General features: G+C 41.9%; 1 protein-coding gene across 6 annotated transcripts in view; it reads left to right on the forward strand.

Annotated features, from left to right (window-relative positions):
* The window catches only part of SETDB1 (SET domain bifurcated histone lysine methyltransferase 1), a 34,010-nt gene that overhangs the window by 13,001 nt on the left and 6,401 nt on the right, over positions 1-14,608 (forward strand). For 5 of the 6 annotated variants that reach the window (XM_057722452.1, XM_057722436.1, XM_057722446.1 and 2 more), the window contains 11 exons: positions 2,574-2,608; positions 3,017-3,116; positions 3,958-4,083; positions 4,254-4,455; positions 5,150-5,223; positions 6,233-6,423; positions 7,216-7,345; positions 8,026-8,191; positions 8,275-8,433; positions 9,298-9,930; positions 10,398-10,514. In XM_057722452.1, the coding sequence (XP_057578435.1) occupies positions 2,574-2,608; positions 3,017-3,116; positions 3,958-4,083; positions 4,254-4,455; positions 5,150-5,223; positions 6,233-6,423; positions 7,216-7,345; positions 8,026-8,191; positions 8,275-8,433; positions 9,298-9,930; positions 10,398-10,514 (1,933 nt within the window). The remainder of the gene's footprint in view (positions 1-2,573; positions 2,609-3,016; positions 3,117-3,957; positions 4,084-4,253; positions 4,456-5,149; positions 5,224-6,232; positions 6,424-7,215; positions 7,346-8,025; positions 8,192-8,274; positions 8,434-9,297; positions 9,931-10,397; positions 10,515-14,608) is intronic. The other variant, XM_057722473.1, reaches the window with a different exon arrangement.

Here is a 14,608-nt window from a genome sequence, read left to right on the forward strand (position 1 = left end):
TAAAAAGACAAATAACCCTGTTAAAAATGGGCAAAGGGTCTTCCTAGGTGGCGCAGTGGTTAAGAATCCGCCTGACAACGCAGAGGTCACGGGTTCGATCCCAGCTCCAGGAAGATCCCACATGCCACGGAGCAACTAAGCCCGTGTGCCCAAAAAAAAAAAAAAAAAAAGGGCAAAAAAGGGGACTTCCCTGATGGTCCAGTGGCTAAGACTCCATGCTCCAATTCAGGGGGCACAGGTTCAATCCCTGGTTGGGGAACTAGGATCCCACATGCTGCACGGTGCAGCTGATAAATAAATAAGTAAGTAAGTAAATACATACATACATACATACATAAAAACACAGTGACTATGTAAATCACCATACTTCAAAAAAAGTAGAAATAAAAAATAAAATTTTTTAAAAATGGGCAAAAACTGAGATGAAGCGAGAGAGTAGCACAGACATATATATACTACCAACTGTAAAATAGTCAGTGGGAAGTTGTTGTATAACAAAGGGAGCCCAACTCGAGGATGGAAGATGCCTTAGAGGACTGGGGCGGGGAGGGTGGGGGGGGGACTCGAGGGGTGGGGAGTCAAGGAAGGGAGGGAATACGGGGATATGTGTATAAAAACAGATGATTGAACCTGGTATACCCCCAAAAAAAAAAAAAAAAAAAAAGAAGAAGAAAAGAAAAAATAAAGCCAATTAAGATGACACAGAAAAAAAAAAAAAAAAAATGGGCAAAAGTGGACTTCCTAGGTGGCACAGTGGTTAAGAATCTGCCTACCGATGCAGGGAACACAAAAAGATCCTGCATGCCTTGGAGCAACTAAGTCCGTGAGCCACAACTGTTGAGCTTGTGTGCCGCAACTACTGAAGCCCATGCACCTACAGCCTGTGCTCTGCAACAAGAGAAGCCACCGCAATGAGAAGCCTGAGCACCACAGTGAAGAGTAGCCCCCACTCACCGCAGCTAGAGAAAGCCCATGTGCGGCAACAAAGACCCAATGCAGCCAATAAATAAATTAATTAATTTTTTTAAAATGGGCACAAGATTTGAATAGATACTTTTTCAGAGAAGATGTATAAAATGACCGATAAGTGTACGAAAAGTTGTTTAGCATCATTAGTTGTTAAGGAAATGCAAGTCAAAACTACCTTTTACTTATTAGGAGAGCTATAATAAAAAAGATAGACAGTAATAAGTGTTGACAGGATGTGGAGGAATTGGAACCCTCTGAATTGGTGGTGGGAATGTAAAATGATACAGCCACTTTGGATAAGGCTTTCAGTTCCTCAAAAGGTTAAACATAGAGTTGCCTTATGGTCTAGCAGTTCCACTCCTAGCCATGTACCCAAGAGAAATGAGAATATATGGCCACATAAAAAGTCATATACAGGGACTTCCTAGGTGGCGCAGTGGTTGAGAATCCGCCTGCCAATGCAGAGGACATGGGTTCGGGCCCTGCTCTGGGATGATCCCACATGCCGTGGAGCAACTAAGCCTGTGTGCCACAACTATTGAGCCTGTGCTCTAGAGCCCGTGAGCCACAACTGTTGAGCCCGTGTGCCACAACTGCTGAAGCCCACGCACCTGGGGCTGGTGCTCCACAACAAGAGAAACCACTACAATGAGGAGCCCACGCACTACAACGAAGAGTAGCCCCTACTCACAGCAACGAAGACCCAACGCAGCCAATAATAAATAAATAAATTTATTAAAAAACAAACACAAAAAACTCATACAGATGTGCCTATCAACATTATTCATAACAGCCAAAAAGTGGAAACTACCCAGATGTCCATCAGCTGATGAACAGATGAGCAAAGTATGGCATAGCCATACAGTGGAATATTATTCAATCATGAAAAGAAATGAAGTGCTGATAAATGCTGCAACATAGATGAATCTCATATGATGCTCCACACGTGATATGACTCCATTTGTATGCAATATCCAGAGTAGGCAAATCCATAGAGACAGAGAGTAGATAGTGGTTGCTGGGGGTTGTGGGTAGGGTAAAATGGGGAGTTATTGCTGATGGGTATTTTCATCACTCCAAAGAGAAACTCCACTTTAAAAGGGTAAATTTTTTGATATGTGAATTATACCTGTTTTTTTGCTTTTGTTTTTTTAGTAAAGTTTAAAATTCATGTGCCTAGTAGCCAAATTTTAACAGATTGGACAGTGTAGGTACAGAACATGTCTATCATAGCAGGAAGTTCTATGGGACAGCACTACTCAAGAAGAAACATTTTTGATTAATTCATTGACCACATTTCATTTTTCATATCATTCAAGTAACCCATAAATTATTAACAGAATTCAAATATTTGAAAACCCCAAATTCCATAGACTATTACCTGTCCCAGTACTTTATCCCCAGGTAAGCACTGTCACCTGTTTGCTGTGTATCTTTCTGAATGTTTTTGATACTTTTATACAAATATGTATATCTATATCTAGTTTTCAGTTGTTATCAATAATGTGTCCATGATAATTGCTGTTAAGTAGCTTAGTTCTTGATTTCTTAGAAATTCTTATGTGTAAGTTCCTTATACTCAAAAGAGTTTTTCTCATCTATAGGTGATGCTGGGAGCAGAACTCCAAAAGACCAGAAGGTGAGCTGGGATGGGTAAGAGCTAATATGAAAATGGGAGAAACTTTTGGCCTGACCATTCAGTCAGTTCAGCCATCAACATATAATCATTCACCCTGTAATCAGTCCTATGGGTTGCAGTTCTCTAATAGATGTTATAAGAATGCAAAAGTTCCTTATAGATGCATGAACTGAGTGCTATATGCATGTAGAATTTGGCAGTGATAGGCTAGGTTAAATTAATCAAGGAATGCTTCCTAAAGCTGATTCCTGAGCCTGATTTATAAGAAAGGGCAGGTTTTGCCTGATAAAGTAACTATAAGCTTCTAAATATAACTCATTCTGTTTTGCTTTTCAGAAGACCAGTTCTTATTCTTAAGAACTGGTGCTACTATTTTAAAACTTGTTTCCCTCATCCCCTTCCTTATAGCTCCGTGAAGCTATGGCTGCCTTAAGAAAGTCAGCTCAAGATGTCCAGAAGTTCATGGATGCTGTCAACAAGAAGAGCAGTTCCCAGGATCTACACAAAGGTTAGAGTCAGGAGGCACCTCGGTAGAAATGCAGGGGTGAAGTCCCACAGAGATTTCATGGATAGCTGGCTTTGTTTTAGCATTTCAGAATCCTTCTGCACCTCTGTTGGGTTCTTCTAACACTGCAGATTTTCCTTGCTGTCTGCTTAAAGTCTTTTGTTTTTTTCCTTTTTTTCTTTTTTTTGGTCATGCCCTGTGCAGCTTATGGGGGATCTTAGTTTCCCTAACCAGGGATTGAAGCCGGGCCCACAGCAGTGAAAGTGCCGAGTCCTAACCACTGGACCACCGAGAAAGTCCCTAGGCTTAAGTCTTTTGTCTGCTGGTTTTGTACCATGTAATGGCTTTGTCCAAATACCTTTTTAGCTCCATGCTGTTGATTTCTTCTTCCAGATGAAGGTTAAAGAGAAGTAACTCATGGGGCTTCCTAGGTGGCGCAGTGGTTAAGAATCCGCCTGACAATGAAGAGAAGTAACTCAAACTCTTAAAGAGAGGTCTGAGGGAAGCTTCGTAGAATGTGGCTGTTAAGAGATTCCTCCCAGGAAAACGTTTTATAAATGCTACTTGGAATCTAATGAGTGGTAGTTAATGTTATTAATAAGGAGTTGGAAATATTCGGTTAAAGTGAGATGGTCTTGACTTACATGTGAATTTCAATTCAAGTTTTTCCTTTTAGCATGAACAGTTGCTTCAGCTGTGTCTTTTATTTCTGCCCTTGGCCAAGAGAGCAGTAAAAGTGGCTAAGGATCAAAGGTTAAACCATTTGCCCCAATCATCCAGTACCCTCTTTAATTTCCCATTCTTTCCCCAACCTATGCCATATCTCTTTATGCTTTCTTCCTAGGAAGCTTGAGTCAAATGTCTGGAGAATTGAGCAAAGACGGTGACCTGGTAGTCAGCATGCGCATTCTAGGCAAGAAGAGAACTAAGACCTGGCACAAAGGCACCCTCATTGCCATCCAGACCGTTGGTATGTTCAAGCTAGAGGAGGAGCTAATGAAAGACAACCTGCAGGTCTCCACTGCTGATTGTTTCTTTTCCCCACTGCCTTGCCTTTGGCTCTCACTTGGCAAACAGGATTCACACAGAAACTGATGGTTTTTTTAAAAAAATTTTTCTTTATCTTTCCCTTTTACTCAGGGCCAGGAAAGAAGTACAAGGTGAAATTTGACAACAAAGGAAAGAGTCTTCTGTCAGGGAACCATATTGCCTACGATTACCACCCTCCTGCTGACAAGCTGTATGTGGGCAGTCGAGTAGTGGCCAAATACAAAGATGGGAATCAGGTCTGGCTCTATGCTGGCATTGTAGCTGAGACACCAAACGTCAAAAACAAGCTCAGGTACCTGGACAGAGGATTGTAAAGAGAGCGGAAGCTGGGAGCACAGCACCTGCCCTGTTCAAGCCACAGTCCAGATCTCACAGTTAGCTTTTGTGTTTTTAGTCCCCAGGGGCCAGAAACTCTTTCTTTGCCACGGAGTCATGTGGTGATTCTTTGTTGCTCTCCCGCCATCTGCCTCCCCCCCACCTTTTTTTTTCCTTTTCTCAAGGAGAAAACTAGGTAGAGGGAGAATAGTCCATATTGATTAATGGTTAGAGGAATAGAGAATTCATATAGAAGGAAGAAACGGAGACTAAATGTTTTTCAGCAGTTCAGGAATCTGATAGTGTAACAAGAATAAATAGCTTTTGAGAAGGTGGGGATATGTTGGTTAGATGAAGGGTGAATTCTAATATTCTTTTCAATTATGGATTATCACAAGATATTGAATATAGTTCCCTGTGCTATACAGTAGGACCTTATTGTTCATCCATTCTATGTATAATAGTTTGCATCTGCTAACCTAAGGGAGAATTCTTAACTCTTGGGGTGGGAAGAGAGACTAGTAGGAAGAAAGTAGTGCACTGGAACATCTTCCCTGGGGTGTGTTCCTATTTGTGATCCAGGGGAGCGGAAGCTATGAAAAGATAATTTCTGTAGGTTCATGTTAAGTATCATAACCCCCAATCTTTCTACCGTCACTCTTTCCTCACAGGTTTCTCATTTTCTTTGATGATGGCTACGCTTCCTATGTTACACAGTCTGAACTGTATCCCATTTGCCGGCCACGTGAGTGTCCCTCCTTTCTTCCTTAGTTCTCTTTCCTCCTCTACCTTGTATTGGCTTGGCCAAAAAGTTCTTTCAGGATTTTCGTAAGCTGTTACGGAAAAACCCAAACTGTTTGGCCAACCCAATATTTCTTCTTAAGACAACCAGTTAAAGAGCCCTAATGTTTTTGGTGTTTTAGTCTCAAAGAGCATATGTTTGATTAATGTCCTTTAAGAGGTACAGTTTTATTTGCTCACCTCTAGTGCTAGGTCTTTGCAGCTAGAGTCAGACACTAGAAGATCACGATTGACCTTGAGTGGATGCTCCTGTTGTGGATGTGTTTTGATTTCATTTCTGAGTGATTTAGGTTTGAGAAGATGTTACTTCTCTCCTAGTCTCATGCTTAATCTAACATTTATATAAATCTATAGTCTGCATAGTGCTTTCATAGCACTTTCCCATAGTGCTCTCTACAGAAGCTGTATTAGATGGGGGCTTCATAGTGTCCTCTATCCTTGTAACTCTGGCTGAGGAGAGACTCTTACAGAAGCAACTGTTTTTAATTGCAAAAGAGTCAACTAACATGGCTGTGTTCCCACATAACATGGCAGTAAATACATTCAGGGTCCTTTGAAAGCCTGATAGAGCACGAGAAGGAATGACAGGGGTTTTTTTAATCAATTTCATGGTACCACCTGATTCCTTTTGATTTACCTTTAGACTTATCAAGTTAGCCAGAATTTCCACTTGACTTTTCCTTAGAAGAAACACCCATTTTTATGAAATGAGTGACTCACCTATGTTTGCGTATTGCTTATTTAGTATTTACTTGATTTGTGTGTACTTTTACACATTAGGTTCAATACTTTTAGGTGGTCTTGGTTTTGCTTCCCTTGAGGTTATGATTTCTTCGTTTATTCTTTCTCTCCCTCCCAACTTGAAAAATACCAATTGTCTCCCTGCCAACCATTTTCCCCTATCAAGACATACCCTACCTGCCTCTCTCAGCCCTGCTTCTTCCTTGGGACAGTGAAAAAGACTTGGGAGGACATAGAAGACATCTCCTGCCGAGACTTCATAGAGGAGTATATCACTGCCTACCCCAATCGCCCCATGGTGTTGCTCAAGAGTGGCCAGCTTATCAAGACTGAGTGGGAAGGCACGTGGTGGAAGTCCCGAGTCGAGGAAGTGGACGGCAGTCTAGTCAGGATCCTCTTTCTGGTACCCTTCTCCCCTGTAGTTTTAGAGGCAGCGATTTGGGTGGGATGGGGGAACACAAGAGGCAATGATGTTGATGATTTTGTAGCTATGCCATAGTTTTCCTCTTTCTTACCCTCTTACCTGTTCTCCACTGTTTTGGGTCAAATTTTACTTTATCTTTTTTTTTGATTCCTCTGTTGAGTGGTTATTAAAAATAAATTCCCTGAATTTAATTATGATGCTAATCTGCATTATGGTGTTTTTGTTTTTGTTTTTCTCCAGAAGTATCCACGATGCAGATAGGTACAGAGAAGGCAACTAATTCTGTTTGCCCAGGATCAGGGCTTTGGTAGCATAGTGGGACAAAAAAGAGGGATCAGTGAATTTGAGGTCTTGATTCAAGGCCCAGTTTAACTCTTAGATCTCTTGTACCTCTCCTTTTCTTCCCACTCACGCCTTTCTTAGAATTATATTTCTTCTCTGAGCTATCTCAGCCCTTTGATCCTAAGGCCTTATGATCCTTGTTATACTTCTTATACTCAGTATAAACAGCTGTCTCTCTTGTAATTTTTTAAACAAGGAATGTACGTGTTTTTGTTTTGGGGGTGTTTTTTTGTTTTTATTGTTGTTTAATTCCTGATGCCTGTCATGGAGCCTGGCACATAAGTTTATTGACTAGATAGGGAATTCAGGGCTCATCAGGGAGATTTCCCCCAAGGGAGGCACATGGTATATATTCTTCACAAGTGGCAGGATAGATTCTAGCCTTTAACCCATTACCCCCACCACCTTTCTTTCCTCCCAATCCCCCAGGATGACAAAAGATGTGAATGGATCTATCGAGGCTCTACACGGCTGGAGCCCATGTTCAGCATGAAGACATCCTCAGCCTCTGCACTAGAGAAGAAGCAAGGGGGACAGCTCAGGACACGTCCCAATATGGGTATGTCCTGAAAGATAACCTGGGAGAGGGAAGAAATGGACAGACCAACAAAGGGGTGTATGTGCAGTGGTTAAATCCTTTGTTTGCCAGGGTGACACTGCTGACTCACTGAAAACAGGACTTGTGCCCTGAGTTGTTTCCAGTAGTGGTGGTGGGTTTGCGATGCTGCTTCCACATGCTGTGGCTCTGATTTGTTCTAAAAAACACATAAAAATCTGAAACAACTGGCTCATTCTAGGGGTATTGTTGGTAGTAATTACCTCTGTTATCCACATGAGGATTATCTGCTTTGTGTGTTATCTGTGGTCATCTTTTTTTAAAGTGCAAAAACTGTTTCTGGTTTTTTTTTTACTATGTTCCTGGCATACTTTCTGGTAGATTTTTCCTGACAACATTAGTTGATCGAAGAATGTGTTTTTGAAAAATTTTACCAAAGTATAACATAATTACTAATGTAAGTCGTCCGAGGCTGGAAGATAAAATCTTATTATTTAAATAAAAGTTTGCCTGTGCCAGTATTCCCACTCATTGGTGTAAATAATGAGATCTGACAGTCTTAGCACTTAGCCAAAATGTTTCCATTGTTGTTTTCTGTTGTGTAAATTGAGGCTCAGATGTGTGCATGAATATAAATGACACAGCTCTCATCTTCTCAGTGGTCGGTTTCCTTTTTCTTGTAGGTGCTGTGAGGAGTAAAGGTCCTGTGGTCCAGTACACTCAGGATCTGACCAGTACGGGAACCCAGTTCAAGCCTGTGGAGCCCCCACAGCCTACAGCCCCACCTGCCCCACCTGCCCCACCCGCCCCACCTGGTCCACCTCTGTCCCCCCAGGCAGGTGACAGTGAGTGAGTGCTGTTCCTTCTTTTTTGCCAGTTTCTTTCATATTGTATTTTCTGTATCCCTTACTATATGATCTCTAATCTCCTAGAAGCTTGGAAAGCCAGCTTGCCCAATCTCGGAAGCAGGTAGCCAAAAAAAGCACATCTTTCCGGCCAGGATCTGTGGGCTCTGGTCATTCCTCCCCTACATCCCCTGCACTCAGTGAAAGTGCCCCTGGTGGGAAACCTGGGATCAGTCAGACATACAGGTGAGAAAATCTCAGGCTCTCTGTTGTGGATGTTGGCAATGTAGACTGAGTGGTCACTGTATATAGGGAGGTTACTTGGCCACAAGGGGCCTAGTTAAGATTATGATGGTGGTAAGAAGTTTGTCTTTTTTTTTTCCTTTCTTTTTTTTTTTAGATTTTTTTGATGTGTACCATTTTTAGTCTTTACTGAATTTGTTACAATATTGCTTCTGTTTCATGTTTTGGTTTTTTGGCCACAAGGCATGTGGGATCTTAGTTCCCCGACCAGGAATCGAACCTGCACCACCTGCATTGGTAGGCAAAGTTTTAACCACTGGACCACCAGGGAAGTCCAAAGAGGTTTGGACTTGAAAAGGAAGCTTTAACCTTGGAAATTTCCAGGAAACAGAACATAAAAATAATTGAATTAGAAACTAGGTGCCTAGAGATACAATCACCAGAAAAAGTCATTTAAGACTGCTCATTGAATATGGTGTCATCATTGGTCCACTAGAAAGAGAACTCTGTAGTACCCCCTTTCCTTGAATCATGGGAGTCAGTAAGGGCATTTATAGGACACATAATAGCAGGAAAAACTAACATTAGTAGAAGACTGGACTCTACTTCCATAATTCAGAGGCAAAAAAGAACTTAGGAAAATGTACACTGAAATAGTGGTATTATCAGACAGTAAAGAGTAACCAGGGCGTTTCGTTGTCCAGGCTTAGTAAGGCAAGGGGAAATCTGACTTTCTTGTGTCATCTTTAGCTTCAAGAGTACAGCTATTTGAAAGGTTAGAGAAGTGGCTTAGCAAGCTGATGGGCTAATTATACAACAAAGAGGTCCTATTGCTTTCTTACCTGATCTCTTGCATCTCATTTGCAGATCACCTTTAGGCTCTACAACCTCTGCCCCAGCACCTCCAGCTCCCCCAGCTCCCCCAGCACCCCCAGCCTTCCATGGCATGCTGGAGCGGGCCCCGGCAGAGCCCTCTTACCGTGCCCCCATGGAGAAGCTTTTCTACTTACCTCATGTCTGCAGCTATACTTGTCTGTCTCGAGTCAGACCTATCAGAAGTGAGCAGTATCGGGGCAAGAACCCTCTCCTAGTCCCACTACTATATGACTTTCGGCGGATGACGGCCCGGCGCCGAGTTAACCGCAAGATGGGCTTTCATGTTATCTATAAGACACCCTGTGGCCTCTGCCTTCGGACAATGCAGGAGATTGAGCGCTACCTTTTTGAGACTGGCTGTGACTTCCTCTTCCTGGAGATGTTCTGTTTGGATCCATATGTTCTTGTGGACCGAAAGTTTCAGCCCTATAAGCCTTTTTACTATATTTTGGACATCACCTATGGGAAGGAAGATGTTCCTCTATCCTGTGTCAATGAGATTGACACAACTCCCCCACCCCAGGTGGCCTACAGCAAGGAACGAATCCCGGGCAAGGGTGTTTTCATTAACACGGGCCCTGAATTTCTGGTTGGCTGTGACTGCAAAGATGGATGCCGGGACAAGTGAGTTGGTTAGGGAGTTGCTGACCCTGTCTCCAACTTTGTTGTGATTGCCTTTCTTTCCACCTCTTTCTTTGCCTTATACTTCATTCCACCCTTCCTCAACTCCCTTTACCTCCTTTCTTAGCTGGAGCTCCTGCCATAAGGCCTCCTTGAAAACTATGAGACAGAGAGGCTGGGGCCCCAACAGCATAACCCTGGGTACATGTGTCTTATGTTTGTTTTTTTCTCTGATTCTCCTTTTCCTTTGCTTCCCTCTGTCATGCTTTCAGTTGCCATTTGTTTTGTTCTCTGTCTCTTTATGTATTCTCATTCTGTCATATTCTTACTGTCTTTTCCTGTCTCGTTTACATGTATGCAAGTAGAAAAAGAGATTTCACTATCTTATCACCATCCTTTTATTAGTAGTACTTCTTGCCTCTAAAGAAAGTCTCACAGCTCTAGCTGCTGTACCCTTCTGTTTTATACAGGTCCAAGTGTGCCTGCCATCAGCTAACCATCCAGGCTACAGCCTGCACCCCAGGCGGCCAAATCAACCCTAACTCTGGCTACCAGTACAAGAGGCTAGAAGAGTGTCTGCCCACAGGGTAAGTAGTCAGGGGAAACTGAAGCACCTCAGAGACTGAATTCTTGTTTTTCTGTGCTTTTATGAACCATCAGAATTCTAAAAATTGGAGCCAAAAATGGAATAACTGAAATAGACATTTTATCAATTAAATCTTATTTACCTAATTCCCAGCACATGTTTCCTTGGGTTTTCCTCGAAATGAATACATGTAATGATTGAATAGTATCTAGCAGTTTTCTGTTGCAGTAAAAGATGACCTTGATTTCATAGCTGTATGATGATTCTAACAGATTGTGGTTTACTTTGGCAAGTGAGATGTATTCAGAGAGGAAAAGTAGGCAGGGACCTGATTATCTAGGACTTTGTAAATCAGAATAAAAATTAGTATCAAATTCATGATGTGATGGGAAGCTGCTTAGAGAATTTTAAGCAGGCAAATGATGTGATCTGCCTTTTAAAGAGTACTCTGACTTCTCTATGAAAAATAAGTCTTTAGGGCAGCAAAAGTAGAATTCGGAAGACCAATTAGATAATTTCAGGAACATAGATAAGTGGTGGTTGCTGAGGCTTGTACTAGAATGAAGGTGGCAGTAGAGATGAAAGAGGATAGACTTGCAGATGTACATGGAGGTAGAGCTGCAGAACTTGATAGATTGGCTGTGGGATGGGAGGGAAAGAACAGAATCAAGGACAAGTCGCAAATGTTATACTTGAGCTACTAAGTGGATGTTGGTGCTTTTTACTGAGATGGAAGACTAGAGCTAGAGTTGCAGGTCTGAGTGAAATTCAGCTTCTGTTCTGGCCATGTTAAGTTTGAGATGCCTGTTAGGCAACCCAAGTGGAAACATCAAGAAGGCATTGAGGGCTTCCCTAGTAGCACAGTGGTTAGGAATCTGCCTGCCATGGAAGCAGCCTAAATGTCCATCAAGAGAATGGATAAAAAAGATGTGGTACATATATACAATGGAATATTACTCAGCTGTAAAAGTGAATGAAACTAGGACATTTGTAGAGACATGGATGGACCTAGAGACGGTCATACAAAGTGAAGTGAGTCAGAAAGAGAAAAATATCATATATTAACATATATACAGAATATAGAAAAATGGTATAAATCAACCGGTTTGCAAGGCAGAAATAGAGACACGGATGTAGAGAACAAACATATGGGCACCAAGTGGGGAAAGCGGGGAGGGTTGGGGGGGAATGAATTGGGAGATTGGGATTGCCATATATACGGTACTAATAAGAAAAAAAATTACCAAATTGTACACTCTAAATATATGCAGTTTATTGTATGTTAACTGTATCTCAATAAAAGTTCTTAAAAAAAAAGAGAGAAAAGAAAGAATCTGCTTGCCAATGCAGGGAATACGGGTTTGAGCCCTGGTCCAAGAAGATTCCACATGCCACGGAGCAACTAAGCCCGTGCACCGCAACTACTGAGCCTGCGCTCTAGAGCCCGAGTGCCACAGCTACTGAAGCCCACACACCTAGAGCCCGAGCTCCACAACAAGAGAAGCCCGCGCACTGCAACGAAGAGTAGCCCCCGCTCACAGCAACTAGAGAAAGAGCCGGCGCGCAGCAACGAAGACCCAACACAGCCAATAAATTTTTTTTGATTAATTAATTTAAAAAAAAAGAAGAAGGCATTGAGACTTCCGAAGAGAAGTGTAAGGACTGGGCATAAAGAATTAGGAGTTGTTAGCTCAGGAGTGGTAGTTAAAGCCTGGGTGAGTTCATCTAGAGAGAACATTGATAATAGAAAAAAGAAGGGAGCCAAGTGTAAGCCCTGGGCTCTCCAACTAAAAATTGAGCAGAGGAGGTGGAGCCAGCATGTGAGATTGAGAAGGACAGGTCAGGGAAAGAGGAGGACAATGAAAAAAGTGGGATACAATGTGGTAAGTTGGATATATTTGAATATGTGAGCTAAGTAGCCTAGTGCTCAAGATAGGTGATTAACAGAGAGGACAAAAGAATCATCAGTAAAATAATTCAGATGTTTTCCCATAATGGAAGGGTCTGTGTTTCCAAAGTGAAAAGGTCAATAAGGTCCTAGCATAACGATGAAAATAGATCCCCACTAAAACACATGATGATAAAATGTGATCATTGTGTCCACCGAGCACTGAGGACAAAAAATACTAAAACCTTCTAGAGAAGAAAAAGAGACCACAAAAGAAACAAGAATTCAGAGTGACTTCGGCCTTCCCAAAATAACATCAGAAACTAGTGACAATTAAGAAATCTATTCAGAATTCTAAGGAAATTTCTTTCTTTCTTTCTTTCTTTTAAGGCTTTATTTATTTATTTATTTATTTATCTATTGGCTGCATTGGGTCTTCATTGCTGTGCGCGGGCTGTCTCTAGTTGTGGTGAGTAGGGGCTACTCTTTGTTGCAGTGCGCAAGCTTCTCATTGCATTGGCTTCTCTTGTTACGGAGCACAGGCTTTAGGTGCTTGGGCTTCAGTAGTTGTAGTGAGCGGGCTCTAGAGCATAGGCTAGGTAGTTGTGGCACATGGGCTTAGTTGCTCTGTGGCATGTGGAATCTTCCCGGACCCGGGATCAAACCCATGTCTCCTGCATTGGCAGGTGGATTCTTAACCACTGTGCCACCGGGGAAGTCCAGGAAATTTATTTCTAACCTAGAGCTAAACCCAGGAAATCTATCAGTTGTGGGTTGAAAAGTAGGCTAAAGACATTTTTTAGACTTGAAATACCTCAAATTTTTTCATTATTTCCCCTCTTAGGAAATTACTGGAAATGTTTACTGAAATGAGGGAAAAAGACGAGAGAGGAAGGCGTATACTGATCTAGGAAACAGAGGATCCAGCTCAAAAGAGGAGTCAGGGGAATCCCACATGATAGCGAGGTCAAGGGGGCTTCCAGGCTGACAGCTGTGCACCAGATGTAGAGAACAGCCAGTGTGAGAGCAGGTCAGATTCAGCTGCAGGAGACTTTGGGGAAAGGGGGTTTGATAGAAAACCTGATGTGTCTGAGTATCTTCAGAGGAGATTGAGACTACTGGGGAAATCAGGAAATCAGGACATGATTGCATATTGAAAACTAAGCAAAGGAAAAGACAGCTACTAGCTTTAACTGCATTGTGTCATTTATGTTTTAATTATAAACAAAAAATTGAGTCTTGTAACAGTGTTTAGATTTGATAATGCTGGTAGTAGAGTGTTCATTATATCTTTTTTACATATTTGAAATGTTTCATGAAAATATTGTCAAATATCCACAAATATGTCACTCCCCTGCTTAAAACTCATTAAAAGCTTTCCACTGCACTTCAGATTTTATTCTAACTCTTAAACTTGGATCACAAGACAGTGCACTATCTGGCCCCTTTCTATCTCTCTCCTTCCAAAACTGTTCTAGCCACACTGATATTCTGCAGTGCCTGGACCCAGCTCACCCTGTGTGTGCCCCCCTACCTCGAGAGCCTTTGTACGTACTGCGCTCTCTTCTTGGCACCCTTCCACCGTTGTTCGCACGATTATCTTCTTTAACCTTGAGCTCTCAGCTTTAACCTCACCTCTTCAGAGACCTTTCCTGGTCACTCTAAATCTAGGTTATTTTCACTCCCTCAGTTCTCTCACTGAAAGTGTTTGTGTCCTTTATAGTATCTGTGACAGCTTTCATTGATTTTATTTGTTGACTTGTTTTTGTTCTCTTTTCCATTAGAAAGTAATCTCCAGGAGGGCAGGAACCTTGTCTCTCTTGCTCACCACTGTATCACCAGCAGCTAATTTACCCAGTGCGTGGCACATAGTCACCATTCAAATGTTGTTGAATGAATGAATGATACTCAGTACAACTACTCTGAAAGTTTCATGTAGTGGTGATTAGACCTGAGTTCAAATTCTAGCCTTGTCCCTTCCAAGCTGATCCTGTTTTATCAGCTATAAACAAAGGATATGAGGGTTAACACCTTTCCAACCCTAGTGGGGTTTTAAGAGACCTAACAAAGTTGTTTCTTGATGCAGTATTGGTTACATGGTGTGTTAAGTTTGTAAAAATTTATTGATCTGTAGGCATTTACATATACTTCTCTTTGTGTATATTATGCTTTAACGTTTTCATAAGTTAAAAACAAAACACCCTTAT

This window comes from Hippopotamus amphibius, chromosome 1 (genome assembly GCF_030028045.1).
Source record: "Hippopotamus amphibius kiboko isolate mHipAmp2 chromosome 1, mHipAmp2.hap2, whole genome shotgun sequence".
In the NCBI taxonomy this organism is placed as follows: Eukaryota; Metazoa; Chordata; class Mammalia; order Artiodactyla; family Hippopotamidae; genus Hippopotamus; species Hippopotamus amphibius.